We start from the raw sequence: 16,717 nt of genomic DNA, 5'->3' as shown, positions 1-16,717 counted from the left end.
ATTGTGGGTGGGGTTTGCAGTATTATTATGTATTTGTTTTGTACTCCAAGACTGCCAAGTATAGATGAGGGCCAGACAGGAAACACCGGAGGGCAGGACCATTTTAGCAATTAAGCCATTCTAAAATCCAGCAACCCAAGTGGCATTTCAAACCAAATTCTCGTACCGTTAGTAGTCAAGAAGTAGTGTAATTATGATTAATAATACTTTTATTAGAAGACAGTTGCTATAGGTGCATTCCTCTTTCAAGGACACGAGTTCTCTATAACAAATTTAGCTCTGATACCAATCTGTCACACCCCCGATCGAGGCGGTGGAACACGCCGGGCTGTACGATTGAGTTCATGGATCACATGCAAATTGAATATATAGCACATGTACAATAATAAACAAAATAGCATTTACATTACATCTTGATGTTTGAATACAAGGATTTTACAGATAATAATAATAATAATACATGAATTGCCTAAGCTGATAGACATATAATACGATTGCAAGTAAACTTGGTCACCTGTAATCAAATCTGTGTTGAATGTCTGTTCAATAGTTTCCGGAGAATACATGTAGTTTTGAAAGTCAACATAAGGTTGGTGAGTGTTATAGATTTTTTGCTAACGCCGTAATACTTTTAAAGTCTAAAAAGTATTATCTTTGTATGTATAACGATAGTTAAAAACAATGTTTGTAATGAGTGTTTTAAACACCCAAAATGTATTTTTGTATAAGTAAATCCATACTGAAACTGTGTCTGTAATAAATCATTGAAAGCCAAAATGTATCTGTTGTATAAGTAATCTATACTTTAAACTGTGTTCGTAATAAACCTTTCAATATTATTGAAAACCAAACGTTTTGTGTTACATAAGTAATTCCGTACTTAAAAATAGCTTTGAAAGCAACCAAACGCATGGTCATTAGTGAGAGAGAGAGAGAGAGAGAGAGAGAGAGAGATTCCTAGTTAATGTTTTTAGTGAGTCCTATAACGGATCTACCTGATTGAATGTACCCTTACAACACTTCATTGGATGTTGTAATAATGAATGTAGACACTTATCACCCGCTTTCATTGATTAGTTGAGGGTTTTAGCTAGCAACCACAGGTAAGGAAGTCAACGCCGTATAGACCTATACATATGTATCTCGCTCCAAAGATTAACGGTTACAGTAGTGTCGGTATCTTAAGTATTTAAACTCAGCTAATTAAAAATGTCTCACTAAAATCCCTTAACTAAAAAGTTTGTGAATAACTCTCAGCCCTAACTTACTCTTGGGTAAGTCACTAGGCATAATGAATATCGTTGTAAAAGGTTCATAAAAGTCGAGTGTGTTTGACATATATGTAAAAGTGTATTGTACTCGCTTTTAAGAAAATGGACGTTTCAAATTAACGAACATATGTACATGTATAAATATGGTGTACTTAAACATATAAATAAACATGATTAATAATATCTTGAATCCTTAAAATACTACAGAGTTTCATAACGTACTTGTTATAATATGCAATGTCACATAAAAATCATAAAACTTTGTAGCGTGTAGTATTTATTGTGTAAAATGGTTATTTCACGATGAAATAACCATAATACGTATACGAAAAATTAATACGTATACGAAAAATTTATACTAGCTTATTCGTAACAATATGATTGTTAAATAATAATAATTTTATAAACTAGTTTTATTGTATTTTAGCATAAAAAGGTAATTGGTTTGTATAAACAAAATATATTGGCACATATATCCCCCCATGAAATAATTAAAATATTAAAAAGGAGCAGTAAGCACTCACCCTTGAAGCGTGAGTTCGATTCGTATGATATTCAGATTCTTTTGAAAAACTTGTCATGTGATTTGTTACGTGACATTCCTTGTTCTTAACAGGAACCATTTATAGTATATTTGTATTACTTAATAAACTAAAGGGTAGTTTTGGTATTAATTATTAAGTATATGGCGGTCTTTCTTAAATGAATAAACTCTAGGGTTTGATTTTGCCAAAATCATACTTTAGGGACTGATATTGAGAGTTATTCTTAAGACAGGGGTTAAACATGTGCATTTGAAACTGATTTTTGGTTTTTGGACTGATTTTGAATTAAGGTTTTAATAATGGGGGTAGTTTTTGATAAATTTAAATGAAAGTTTGAGTTGCCCTTGACTTTTGACTGGGTCAACTTGGAGCCCGTTTTCTTTTGGTGTTGGAGCCCCATATCCGATCTAATTGACCCACTTAAAAGAGATTAGGGTTGAATCTCATCCCGTCATTTGTTGAACGGGCAAGCGAAGAATACGAGAACGATAGTCGTTGAGCGATGGCGACCGAAGGGATTCACGGGACTCGCAGGCGGCATTCACCGATCTGATGGTGAGGGGAGGTCGTCATCTCCGGTGTTCGACGCGCAGAAGCGAAGAAGCAGCGGAACTGCTGTTGTCTCGGTGGGTGTAGCGAGGGGCTGCTCAAGCAGCCTCTCGACTGTTTGCTTCGTTTCCGGTCGCGAGGGGCGAACAGGGGGGACGAAGAGCTGGTTCTGTGCTTCGGTGGTGCACACGCATAAGGAAGCAACAACAGGGTGTGCCAAGACACAGGTGCCCCTTTCTCTTTTGTTTTATTGTTTGATAGAAAACATTGGAGTGTATGAATGCTTGGTTTTCCATAGAAAGAAATGGAGGATAAAATTGATGATTGGGTTGATTGTTTGATAGGGAAGGAAAGAAACACAAATGTCTTCCGGTTTGCAGATACACGAAGGAAGAAGAACAGATGAATGCTTTAACAAGGAGATGTTTGTGAGCTAGTTATCTGTATCATTTGTAGATTTTTTTTTCTTGTTGACAGAGAAATCGATGGGGGAAAGGAAAAGAAGCACAACAAAATGAGGCTGTTCTTCTTAGGAATCAAGACTAAAGAGGTATAGTTTTTGTGAATCAAACATTGAATCAAGACTAAAGAGGTATAGTTTTTGTGAATCAAACATTGATTGATTGTTAAAGAGCTCAGTTGTTAATTTATCATTGTGGTTGAGTGTAGGGTTCGTTGACAGGGGACAACGAAGAAAAGAGAAAGAGTGCAGCAATGCCGAAGGAGAAGATAGGGGATAGCAGCGGTGTTTGGTGTTTGAGTTATTATTGCAAAAAGTCTTCAAATTATCCAGCTGTATTTGAGTGTTGTCTAATCATCCACATTATTTGAGGAAGGAAAAGCTGCTTTTGAGTGGAGAAGGACAAAAAAAGAAAGCTAAGTCTAGCTGTCTTTATTTTTATTTATTTATTTATTTATTTGTATTTGGCAGATCAAATAGATCTATTTGTGTATGTATTTAAATAATGTATTTGTTTCAATATGTGTGTAATGTGTGTATTTTATTTAATTATGTGTTATTGACGTTTTCCATACATACTTTTAAAACTTTTACCAATCATTTCTTAAAAATTATAATCCATTTCCATTTGTGATGAATTTGTTATATATATATATATATATACACACACACACACACACAATATGTGTGAGACCCGTGTAATACACGAGTTTTTTTTTTTTTTTTTAAAAATTAATATATTTTGTTAAACATTACATGTTTTTTAGTATTAATTTAACATAAAGACAAAAATATATAAAGAATAAATTAACTATTTCGAAATATAAATAAATAAAATAAAAACGTACGTATTTATAAAATGATGATGACAAAAATGTTAGAAACATCAAACATTAATTAAATAAAAATTGCTAAATATATAAAAACAAAATTATGTATAAGTAGGTAAGATGATGTATAATAATAAAAACAAAGATTGAATTATTGAGACTTATTTTTATGAATTACAAATTTCTAAAGACTTCTTTGAATATAACAATAGATGTCTTATTGATAAGTTTATTATCTTTATCTAAAATTAATATTTTTAAATTTTTAATCCATCTTTACTCTTCACTCTCGACAATACAACATACAACTGCCCATGAGTAAATATTGGTTGTCTCAAAAACAACCCCACCTTCGATAGTGATTGTCCTTGACTTTTGTTTATTATTATCGCAAAACATACAGCCAAGGGGAATTGCCGTCTTTAAAATATGAAAGAAATCCTTTTATCCTAAGACGTCAAAGACATTCTTGGAATAAACTTACGGTTTCCGATATTACTTCCAAATATTATCACAGCTTCTATAACACGTTTGCCCAATGCAATAACCCGTAGCCTTGTTCCATTGCATAATCCGGATTTTTGATCAATATTTCTTAGTAACATAACTGGAACACCGACTTTTAATACAAACTTATGAATTGGCATACCTGAAGGTCTAAGACCATTTTGAACATCAGGGGAGTATAAAGTTTCATCAATGTTATCATGAACAAAATCTGCTTGTGAAAGACTATCTGAACTTAAATACTCCTGTTGAGCTCCCGGAAATAATTTTAACAAATGCTCGTTAATCTCTTGAACGACTTCATTCTTCGGTGCAATGATTGCTCTTTCTTGAAAATAAATCAGATTCTTGACATTTTCAACGATAGAAGGATAGACAAATTTAATTAATGAACCAATAGGATCAGCAGAATCAACAATGAGAAGATCATCAGGAATATCAATAATTGTCTCTCCATCATTTAAACCACCAACTTTTCCTTCTCCTATATCCAAAATCCATTTTGCAAAAGTTGTCGTTTCTTGAATATTGGATGCGAGAACACTTAACCTCATGTTTTATTTTTTATTTTTTATTTTTTATTTTTATTTTTTTGTCAATGTTAACACTTTGCAATTTAACCAAATGTAAGAAGAACATAAAGAAGCATTAACAATCTCTTGGCTGCTTCCGTTAGGAATAACAAGTAGAATTTTTCTAAAATCTTTTCCAAAAATAATTGTTTTTCCTCCAAACGGCAACTTTGAGTTGGTAAGAAGATCACAAGTGAATATATCTTTCATAGAACGGTCCAAGGCTTCAAATGTATGCTTATGACTCATAGGTGCCTCGTCCCATATAATCAATGATGTTTTTTTTAACAATTTGGCAACATCACTGTCTTTCCCAAAAGAACAAAAAGAATCCTCTGTAAGATTTAGAGGAATTATAAAGCGTGAGTGTGTTGTTCTACCTCAGGTTAGTAACAACGAAGCAATACCACTTGAAGCAACATTTAGGACGATATCACCTTTAGACCTTAAAGATGCAGATAAAGTCTTCCAAAGGAAAGTTTTACCAGTACCTCCATAGACATAAACAAAAATTGAACGTTGTTCAACTGTTAATGATTCAAGTAGCTGATAAGATTCTTTTTGTAGAATCGTTATATCAAAATATAATGTCACACCCTTAAACCAGAATGGCGGAAACGTTCTGGAGTGGAGGACATCGTTTATAGCATCACAACCAATGTGTAATAGCAATCATAGCAACGCAACCATTACATTGAATACTTATATAAAAATATTTACATCAATTTGGAAATTTTTTGAAACTTGTTTGGATTTCATCATACAGAATATATATAGAATATAAACATTAAACTGTTATTGCTCCATCTCCTCAAAAACCCAACATGTACCTATCTACTGATTTCATGAGAATACACGCAGTTTAAAAATATCAGCATAAAACTGGTGAGTTCATAAGCAGTAGTTTGTAATGAAACTTGTTGATGAGATAACAGAAATGTTTGTATAGTTTTAAGAAAATCCGATATTTTCTTTAATGAAAATGTAGTGTTATCAGTTCTGTAGTAAACCATGAATATCTATATGTTTCCAAGAAAATCCGATATTTTCTTTAGTAAAAATCTAGCGTTATCGATTCCGTATAAAACCATGAATGTTCGTTACTGAAAACTGTAGTGAGATGCAAAAATACTACCTCATGTGACTAGCCTAAGCCAATCATGATGTATAAGTATTTTGTATGTGAAGCCATTTCATAATTGGTTCTGTTTGAAAACCCTGGCTTTGGCTAGTGTAGGTAGTGTGTTTTAGTTCTATTTAGTATAAATAAAATCGTTGAAGAGTGTCAGATTGTAAACTCAAAGTGATTTATACATAATGTGAGTCGTATAACCATACTTCATATGACTAGAGAGTTTTCCAATGTTCTTCAGGCATCGTGCTAAATGACGTTTGTCACGATGGGCATGCCTGCCCAACTGAAGCTAGCAGTTCGGGTGTGGGATTGTCAGTCCCGATAGATCTATTCATAAATCTCACGCTCTCCCTCTGGGAGACATTGGTTATACTATGATAGGATTTATCCATGTACACCTAAGGGTACATTAGTGAAGGAGCGCCTCACAGTATCGTAAAATCTAGTTTACATGTAGTGTAGTAGCGTTCTACCGTAGTGAAAATCTGAATGTATATCGTTCGTAGAGATAATTATAGTTATGAAAAACGTGATAGAGTAGTGGTGCAAACTGTAAACTATTCATGTTCTTAGTGCATACGTTTGGTAGTGAAAGTTTCTATACTTGTTATGTTTAGAAAAATCCTAAACTATACCGATTATAGTTTGCATGAGTAACGTAGTGAATAGCGAATCCGGAAAACTATGAAATTTCAGTGAAAATGACCCTTATGCTCAACACAGTACAAAAGGGTTAAAGTATGAGAATTTCATGAGTTTTGAAAACATTTATGTTTATCTTGTATCCTCCCCTGAAAAAATACGGAAAAATGTAGGGGTATGAACTCACCTCGGATGATTTGAATGAAGGATCAATACGGAATGCGGGATGTTCAAGTGAAGCCTTGAACACTATTTGATTCTAATCAACAAGTAATGACACATAAAGGAGTCAAATGATGGTATTTCACAACTAGATGTGACGAAGAACCATTCTAAGAACTTGGGACTACTTGCACTAAGTGTTAGGACCTCAAAGGATTGCATGAGTGAGGTATATGGCCACTTTTAAAGGTGTGTATGGCCATCGGTGTGTGGCTGTACACTCGTGATGGGAGGTGCCTTTGAGGTGTTTTCAAGGTCCATACTTGCATGCATGAAGTGTCCTAGGCCCATACTTGGTTGTAGTACAAGTTTAGGGTCTTAAAAATGGGTTTGTGGTTTTATGGTGTGTGTGTATGGTCGCAAAAATGTGTGTGTTCCCACACACATGAGTGTGTAGCCGCACATAGGAGCGTGTTGCCGCACTCCTTCAACGAGATGAAGAACATGACGGGACTTTCATGATTCAAGGCCTAGATCAAGAGGTTCTTCATGCACAACAAGTTAAGGGATGGATTACTCACGTTTTTGAAGCCTTGGGAAGGTACAAAGTTGGAGAAACTTGAGAGGAAATGATGTTGTGTACTGCCAAGGTGCTAAAGGAATGAAAGGAAGGGGGCTACCCTTTATATAGGAGTGTGAGTGCTGTCAAAAGTGAGTGCGCTGCCAAGGGAGTGGGTCTGTGGCCGCACACCCGTGTGTATGGCCATACACTCCTCCAAGAGTTGTGTATGGCCCAATTTCTCACTATTCAACACTCCGACTCATTCCTAAACTCTACCTTGGTTATATATACAAGCTTAGAACACTTAAATGACCCCTTGAATAGCACTAGAAATCAACAAAACAAGCTGAATATTGATTGAATTGATTAATTGTACAAGATTGAAATTTCGGGTTGTCACATCATCCCCTCATTAGAGGGAATTTCGTCCCGAAATTCGAGGACAAAGTACAATCATGAGATTGGAAAGAGATGGGGGTACTTCTGCTTTATTGAATCCTCATGCTCCTAAGTGAATTCAGGACCTTGCTTGGCATTCCGACGGACCTTCACTATCGTGATGCGACTTTGTTTTGTACGCTTGACTTCTCAATCCATGATTTCGACAGGTTCTTCCATGAAGTGTAGCCCCTCGTTTAATTCAATCTCGTCGAGGGGAATCACAAGTGTCTCATCGGACAGACATTTCTTTAGGTTCGACACGTGGAAGACAAGATGGATGTTGTTGAGTTCTCGAGGTAACTGGAGTTTGTATGCTACGGGATCGATCATAGGAAGGATCTCGAATGGTCCAATGTACCTTGGGTTTAGCTTTCCACATTTTCCGAAATGTATCATGCCTTTCCAGGGCGAGACCTTCAGAAGGACACAGTCACTGACCTAGAATTCCTAGGGTTTTCGTCTCTTATCGGCGTACCTCTTTTGCCTATCCCGATATGCTTTCAGTTGCTCTCTGATTTGTACGATCTTTTCTGTTGTCTCTCGGATGATTTCAGGACCCATGATAGTGCTGTCAGGGACTTGACCCTTGACTAACTACGTGTCACCCACTTCAGCCCAACACAGAGGGGATCTGCACTTGCGGCCGTAGAGGGCTTCAAACAGCGCAACCTTGATGCTAGTATGGTGGCTGTTGTTGTAGGAAAATTCGATCAAAGGAAGATGAGTGTCCCACGGCATGTCGAAGTCGATGAAGCAGGCTCTCAACATATCTTCAAATGTCTCTAATTGTTCTCTCACTTTTTCCTTCAGTCTGAGGATGATAAGTTGTGCTCATATCCAACTTAGTTCCAAGTGCCTTCATGAAATAGTACATTCAGTCTCCCTTAACCTCTAAGTTCTTGTCCATTCCCCTTAATGCTTCCTCTATCACTTTCTCTGGTTTCAAGGCTTCCTACTGAGCCTCCCTGATTTGTGCGGATAGATGGGAATGAACGATCATTGTCAATGCCTTCACCTTTCGCCCAGAGTACTCCTTTCGGATGAAGGCATCTGCTACCACATTGGCCTTGCCAGGATGATAGCGAATTTTGAACTCATAGTCACTGAGTAGCTCTACCCATTGTTGTTGTCTCGTGTTTAAATCTTTCTGAGCAAGGATGTGCTGCAAGATCTTATGGTCAGTGAAGATAGTGCACTTGATTCCATAGAGATAATGTCTCCAAATTTTCAATGCAAAGACAACTGCTCCCAACTCTAGATCATGAGTTGTGTAATTGACCTCGTGTGTCTTCAACTGCCTCAAGGCATAGGCGATGACCTTTTCTCGCTGCATGAGCACACAGTCTAGGCCCTGATTGGATGCATCGCAATAGACCATGATATCTTCCGTCCCTTCGGGCAGGGACAAGATAGGTGCGCTACACAGGGCCTGATTCAATGTTTTAAATGCATTATCTTGCTTGACTCCCCAACTAAAGGTTACACCTTTCTGTGTTAGGGTAGTTAAGGGCTTAGCGATTCTGGAGAAGTTCTGGATAAACCTGCGATAATAGCCCACGAGGCCCAAGAATTGCCGGATTTCTGTGGGTGTTTTAGGTGCAGACCAATTCTCCATCGCTTTGATCTTGGAAGGGTCTACGTAAATACCTTCCTTGCTAACCACGTGCCTAAGGAAATTTACCTTTCTGATCCAAAACTCACACTTCGAAAACTTTGTGTATAGCTTTTCCGCCCTTAATGTTTCCAACACTTGTCTCAAGTGGTGTTTATGATCACTCTCACTCCATGAATCGACAAGTATGTCATCGATGAAAACGATCACGAACTTATCTAGTAAAGCGTGGCACACTCGATTCATCAGGTCCATGAATACTACCAGTGCATTGGTCAGACCAAAGGGCATTACTACAAATTCGTAGTGTCCATCGCGAGTTTGGAATGCTGTCTTATGCACATCATTCTTGTGGACTCGCAACTGTTGGTACCCTGATCTTAGATCTATCTTTGAGAAATAACTGACTCCCTAAAGTTGGTCAAAGAGATCGTCGATTCTGGGCAAGGGATATCGGTTCTTGATGGTCAACTTATTCAGCTCTCGGTAGTCAATTCACATCCGAAAGGATCCATCTTTCTTTTTCACGAATAAGGTCGGATCTCCCCAGGGTGAGGAACTCGGCCTTATGAATCCTTTGCTAATCAGCTAATTGAGCTGGCTGGATAATTCTTGCATCTCCGCTGGCGCTAAACGGTAGGGAGACTTAGCTACAGGAGTAGCTTCGGGGATTAAGTCGATACGAAACTCGACTTGATGTTCAGGAGGAATTCCTGGGAGATCTTTAGGAAAGACATCAGCAAAGTTGCAGACTTCGGGGATGCTCTCGAGGTCTTTAACTTTTTGCATCCCATCAACAACATGATCTAGAAACGCATTACATTCCTTCCGTAGGTACTTCTGAGCTTTGATGCACAAGATGATACGAAGGTTCGAACTAAGTTTGTCACCATAAATCATGAGGGCTTCGCCAGAGGTAAGGTTGAGGCGAATAGCTTTTTTGAAACAAAGGATATCAACACGATTGGGGCTCAACCAATCCATACCGATAATGACATCGAAACTCTTGATAGATACATGTATAAGATCGATAGGGAAGGAATGATTTCATATGGTAAGAGTACAACCTATGAATATATCGTTCACACTCTCTTTCTTTCCATTAGCCATCTCGACCATGAACGTTTTGGTTAAAGGTTGGGATTTACATTTGATTAGATGTTTGAATGCATGGCTAACAAAACTCCTTTTCGCACCAGAATTGAAAATAGTACATGCATGAGAGTTTTCAAGGAGGAACGTACCCGTAACAATGGTAGGAACAACGACCGCTTCATTCTGGCCCATTGCCAAAACTCTCCCTGTATTGCCACTAGTCGTTGCCTTGGGGCAATTTCTCCTAAAATTCCCAACCTCTCCACATCCATAACAAGCTTGACCAGCACCTGCTCCCACGGTCTGGTTGGTGAGTTGGGCAGGCACCTTGCAATATCGAGCTGTGTGACCCTTCTTCCCACAGATGTTGCAACTCAACTCACAGCATGGTCCGTGATGATGAAAGTTACACTTGTTTCATAAAGGTAGTTTCCCAACATAAACACCGGTAGGAGTTCGGGTGGTTGGAACAATAGATGGGGCAGCAGCAGGAGCAGTAACAACATGAACTGCCACTGTTTGTTGTTTCTTGGAGGGCTCCTGTGAAGACTGGCTCTTGCGTTTGTTCCATGATTTCTTCTTCTTCCCACCACTTTCCTTCCGTGGCTCAGAAACAGCTGCCTCATCGTCTAGATCAACCCCATTATCGATCAGAATTTGTGCTAGATCCTTGGTGCTCTCAAATGTAGTCAGTTTAGTAACCAAGACATTTCCCTTGGTGGGTTGTGTCAGCCCCCAGATGTACCTCTCGATTTTCTTGCTCTCCGGGGTGACCATTCCCGGATAGAGAAGTGCCAGATCGTAGAATCTAGCAGTGTAAGCAGTAATGTCAGAACCCTTCATCTTCAAGTTCCAAAGTTCGTGCTCCAACTTTTGCACCTCGCCCCTCGGGCAATATTCAGCTAACATGAGTTCCTTCAGCCTTTCCCAACCCATGCATTAGCTGCTCGTAGGGTTAGGTTTTTGACTCGACCATTCCACTAGGTCAAAGCTTTGTCAGTGAAGGTGCAGGCGGAGAACTTCACCTTGTTGGCTTCAGAACGGGCACAAATTTCGAAGATGGATTCGATCTTCTCGAACCATCAAGTCAGAGCGATCACTCCTTCATTTTCATCGAAGGACTTAGGTTTCGCGGTCATGAAGTCCTTGTAGGAACATTCCTTTTGTTGTCTCTGACTTCTATCTTGTCTTTGTGGGTCAGTTCCACCTCCTTCCCCACCAGAGTTCCCTTGTGCCATTGTTGCAGTCACGACGACTGTAACTGCTGCATGAAACATGACGAGGTTGAACTGAGGGGGTGGTGGTGGTGGCAGAGTGTTGTCATTTCTTTTGATGGGTCTTGGTCGAACAGGCATCTTTCTCTAGAAACAATCAGGAAGAAGAGGATGGTAGGTCCTCAAGATATATATAAATAATATATATCTCATCCTGATAATGATAGTGTTCTACCCCACGATAAGCACATAAATTTCACTAATGTAACTAAGTTATCGGTACGAAATAGATAGGTAGTAACACTAAGAATGAATATCCTCACTGAATTTGGCTCTAGTGAAATACTCCTATAGTATTTTCTATTGAATGTTTTTGGTAAGTTTTAGGCCTGCTGTAACACCACCGTCACTCCCAAGCACATGTTGGTCATGTTTTGATTGAATATAGCTGATCATGCTATATTCACCCAAAACATGATTACATAACTGCCCAGGTTTTACCGCAGTGTCCCAACATCCAAATACGTTTTGTGTTGTTCCACTAATGACACGAATTCTGTTAGGTATGCATGCTCGTATACTTTTATAAAAATACTTATATTTTTTAAAGTATATTTTTAGTGTAGAGCACTTAGGCCCCTTTAGTGTTTATAGTTGTATACCATGTAAGGTTCGGTATACTAGTTCGCTATAAACAAGGGCTCTGATACCAATCTGTCAAACCCCAAAACCAGAATGGCGGAAACGTTATGGGGTGGAGGACGTCATGTATAGCATTACAACCAATGTATAATAGCAATTATAGCAACGCAACCATTACATTGAATACTTAAATAAAAATGTATACATCAATTTGGAAATTGTCTGAAACTTGTTAGGATTTCATCATACAAAATATATATAGAATATAAACATTAGACTCTTATTGCTCCATCTCCTCAAAAACCCAGCAGGTACCTGTCTACTGATTTCCTGAGAATACAAGTAGTTTAAAAATATCAGCATAAAGCTGGTGAGTTCATAAGCAATAGTTTGTAATGAAACTTGTTGATGAGCTAGCAGAAATGTTTGTATAGTTTTAAGAAAATCCAATATTTTCTTTAATGAAAATGTAATGTTATCAGTTAGGTAGTAAACCATGAATATCTGTATGTTTCCAAGAAATTCCGATATTTTCTTTAGTAAAAATCTAGCGTTATCGATTCCGTATAAAACCATGAATGTTCGTTACTGAAAACTGTAGTGATATACGAAAATACTACCTCATGTGACTAGCATAAGCCAATCATGATGTATAAGTATTTTGTATGTGAAGCCATTTCAAAATTGGTTATGTTTGAAAACCCTTGCTTGGCTAGTATACGTAGTGTGTTTTAGTTCTATTTAGTATAAATAAAATCGTTGAAGAGTGTCGTATTGTAAACTCAAAGTGATTTATACATAATGTGAGTCGTATAACCATACTTCATATGACTAGAGACCTTTCCAATGTTCTTTAGGGGTTGAGTTAAATGACATTTGTCACCCTAGGCATGCCTGGCCAACTGTAGCTAGCATTTCGGGTGTGGGATTGTCAGTCCCGAATAGATCTATTCACAAATCTCACGCTTTCCCTCCAGGAGACTCTGGTTATACTATGATAGGATTTATCCCTGTACACCTAAGGGTACAGTAGTGAAGTAGCGCCTCACAGTATCGTACAATCTAGTTTACATGTAGTGTAGTAGCGTTCTACCGTAGTGAAAATCTGAATGTATATCGTTCATAGAGATAATTACAGTTATGAAAAACGTGATAGAGTAGTGGTGCAAACTGTAAACTATTCCTGTCTTAGTGCATACGTTTGGTAGTGAAAGTTTCTATACTTGTTATGTTTAGAAAAATCCGAAACTATACTGATTATAGTTTGCATGAGTAAAGTAGTGAATAGTGAATCCGAAAAATATGAAATTTCAGTGAAAAACGACTATTATGCTCAACACAGTACAAAAGGGTTAAAATATGAGAATTTCATGAGTTTTGAAAACATTTATGTTTAGCTTGTATCCCCCCTGAAAACATTAAAAATACAGAAAAATGTAGGGGTATGAACTCACCTCGGGTGATTTGAATGAAGGATCGATACAGAATGAGGGATGTTCAAGTGAAGACTTGAACACTATTTGATCCTAATCAACAAGTAATGACACGTAAAGGAGTCAAATGATGGTATTTCACCACTAGATGTGATGAAGAACCATTCTAAGAACTTGGGACTACTTGCACTAAGTGTTAGGACCTCAAAGGATTTCATGAGTGAGGTGTATGGCCATGGGTGTGCGGCCATACACTCATGATGGGAGGTGCCTTTGATGTGTTTTCAAGGTCCGTACTTGCATCCATGAAGTGTACTAGGCCCATATTTGGTTGTAATACAAGTTTAGGGTCTTAGAAATGGGTTTGTGGTCCTATGGTGTGTGTGTATGGTCGCACATATGTACGTGCTGCCGCACACATGAGTATGTGGCCACACACAGGAGTGTCCTGCCACACACATGGGTGTGTGGTCGCACTCCTTCAACGAGATGAAGAACATGACAAGACTTTCATGATTCAAGGCCTAGATCAAGAGGTTCTTCATGCACAAGAAGTTAAGGGATGGATTACTCACATTTTTGAAGCCTTGGGAAGGTTCAAAGTTGGAGAAATTTGAGAGGAAATGATGTTGCGTGCTGCCAAGGTGCTAAAGGAATGAAAGGAATGGGGTACCCTTTATATAGGAGTGTAAGTGTTGTCAAAAGTGAGTGTGCTGCCAAGGGAGTTGGTGTGCGGCCGCACACGCGTGTGTACGGCCGTACACTCCTCCAACAGGTGTGTATGGCCCAATTTTCTCACTCTTCAACACTCCGACTCATTCCTAAACTCAACCTTGGTTATATATACAAGTTAGAACACTTAAATGACCCCTTGAATAGCACTAGAAATTGACAAAACAAGTTGAATATTGATTGAATTGATTAATTGTACAAGATTGAAATTCCAGGTTGTCACATCTAACTCCACAGTAATTAAACGATTGTTTGTAGAAGATACCAAATCATGATCAGGGTAAGGCATCCCAACAAAATCTCTTAGGCTTGAACTATTTTGGAGTAGAATTTTTTCAATCTCATATAGCGTCCAGTTTTTAATGTGATCGTCATCAAGTGATAAACCTATACAATAGTAAAGTTAATTTAAAAATAATTGTATAATTATTCATGTGAAAAATATATAAATAATGTATATCTTGATATTAGTTCAGCAACATATATTTTCAGAAGATTTCTTGCTTCACGATCAAAGATTATAAGACTCACCACTCCAACTAAACCTTGAATTCGAACTTTGATCATGTAAATTAAAAAGAATATACATACAAATATAAATTTGTAACATTAAAAATAAATATAAAATTATTGAATAATAATATATTAAGTTTTTATTTGTTAAATACCTTGGTTCAGCAATAACATCTTTGCCATTGCAATCTTTTTTTTTTGGACAAAACATCATTTTTTTCTCTTTAAACCAGTCCAAGTAATTGACCGTCTCATTTGGAACATCCATTAAAATAACATCTGACTTGCATTTTGTACACACATTATAGTACCAATTCCGCATATCTTCAAACATCTTTATTGTTCCAAGTATTACCGCACAACTTCCCTATGATAGTAGACGTATTTGTGGTTGGTTACTATTTTAGTATTGGATTAATTAAATTAATAGGGGATAAATTATGTACCTCATTCAATTCGTGAATAGCGGATATTTTGTAAAAGGCGTTCTTTTGAACAAAATCATCATGCAGTGAATACATGATTGATGGTCCCGATGCACGTGAGACCGAAGAACACGAAGAGTTTTTTCTTGCTTGTAAACTATTATTTTTGCATTTAATAATTATTATATATCATAAATATGAATTAATAAAATATTGAATTGAAATGAGAAATCATTTGGAAAATTCATTAAACCTTTTTTTGAAAGCAGTTATCTCGTCAATGTCGTCCTCAATAAAAAGCTTTGTAGCCAAGTACGTATTGTTGACATATGGATGCTCTGAAATGTATATTTTAATTTTTGTATGAATGTTAATAATTTCATAAAACCAAAATTTTAAAATATAAATATTACAAATTAGTATCATGGTAAATATGTACGTCGAATATTCTTGAACTTAGCAAGTTGAATATGATGGGTTTTAGCCATAAGAACTTTCCTATGTGCGCATGCAAAACCCTATTGCTCGGATCTAGGCTTTCTAATTAAACATGCTTTGAATCCAAGACTTCTAATGCCTAATTAGGTTAAATAACAACATTGAAACAGATCTAGAATCATACCTTTGGATTCCTTGTTGATCTTGTTGTCTTGGAGCTTCTAGAGTCACAAATGTCACTCCTCTAATGACTTACAAACACCAATAGCAAGCAAGATGATTTAGGAGAGAGGAGAGGGGAGGAATTCGGCCAGAGTATCTTTACTTTAGATGGTGTGTTGTGATTACTCGAATTCCCTCACCCCTAGGGTCTATTTATACTTGTAGACTCCTTAAGGATTACAACTTTAACCCTAATTGGATAACTTAGATTTTAAGTTGATCCATATCCTTTCCTTGATAACCTTATGGATGATATCCAAGCCCTAGAAATCTTCCATCCTATCTAGGATAAGGATTTATAGTCTAAAGTGTAACTATCAAACAATTGACAGTTTATACCCTCTTATTTAATTAATCTCTTAAAGTCACCAAATTAATTCCAATTAATCTATGACTCATATTAATCAAATAACCATATATTATTCCTTATAATATTTACTCTCTCTTAACAAATCATCCATCAAGTTGCTATGGTGAAGGCAACCCAAAAGGACCATGCACAACCGGATCAAATACTTGCCTAATATAGTTGCAGCCTTAGACACTATTCCAACAGTCTCCCACTTGGATAAGTCTAGTAACTATACAAGTACAATTCGGTTTGCAATCGTAGCTCTCAAAGACGCTATCAAACTCTGATCTAATCAATCTTGTCCTTTAGATAAGGGATCGTACAGTCCTCTGTTAGATATCATGCTGACAATCCTATGGAATG

At 37.2% G+C, this 16,717-nt stretch overlaps 1 protein-coding gene and 1 long non-coding RNA gene across 2 annotated transcripts; one reads left to right on the top strand and one right to left on the bottom strand.

Annotated features, from left to right (window-relative positions):
- The first annotated feature begins 2,281 nt into the window (after nucleotides 1-2,281).
- LOC145013308 (uncharacterized) lies at nucleotides 2,282-3,345 on the top strand. The gene is made up of 3 exons (XR_013664915.1): nucleotides 2,282-2,592; nucleotides 2,710-2,957; nucleotides 3,035-3,345. It is a non-coding gene; the product is annotated as an uncharacterized LOC145013308 (long non-coding RNA).
- Nucleotides 3,346-4,104: 759 nt separating this feature from the next.
- LOC145010162 (uncharacterized) lies at nucleotides 4,105-4,716 on the bottom strand. Its single transcript, XM_078968737.1, has one exon. The coding sequence runs from the start codon at nucleotides 4,714-4,716 to the stop codon at nucleotides 4,105-4,107; it is 612 nt and encodes a 203-aa protein (XP_078824863.1).
- Between the last annotated feature and the right edge of the window lie 12,001 nt (nucleotides 4,717-16,717).

This window comes from Lactuca saligna, chromosome 8 (genome assembly GCF_052625555.1).
Source record: "Lactuca saligna cultivar CGN05327 chromosome 8, ASM5262555v1, whole genome shotgun sequence".
Taxonomy (NCBI): domain Eukaryota; kingdom Viridiplantae; phylum Streptophyta; class Magnoliopsida; order Asterales; family Asteraceae; genus Lactuca; species Lactuca saligna.
The sequence above is the reverse complement of the archived record's forward strand: the minus strand, read 5'-3'. Positions and strand labels throughout refer to the sequence as shown.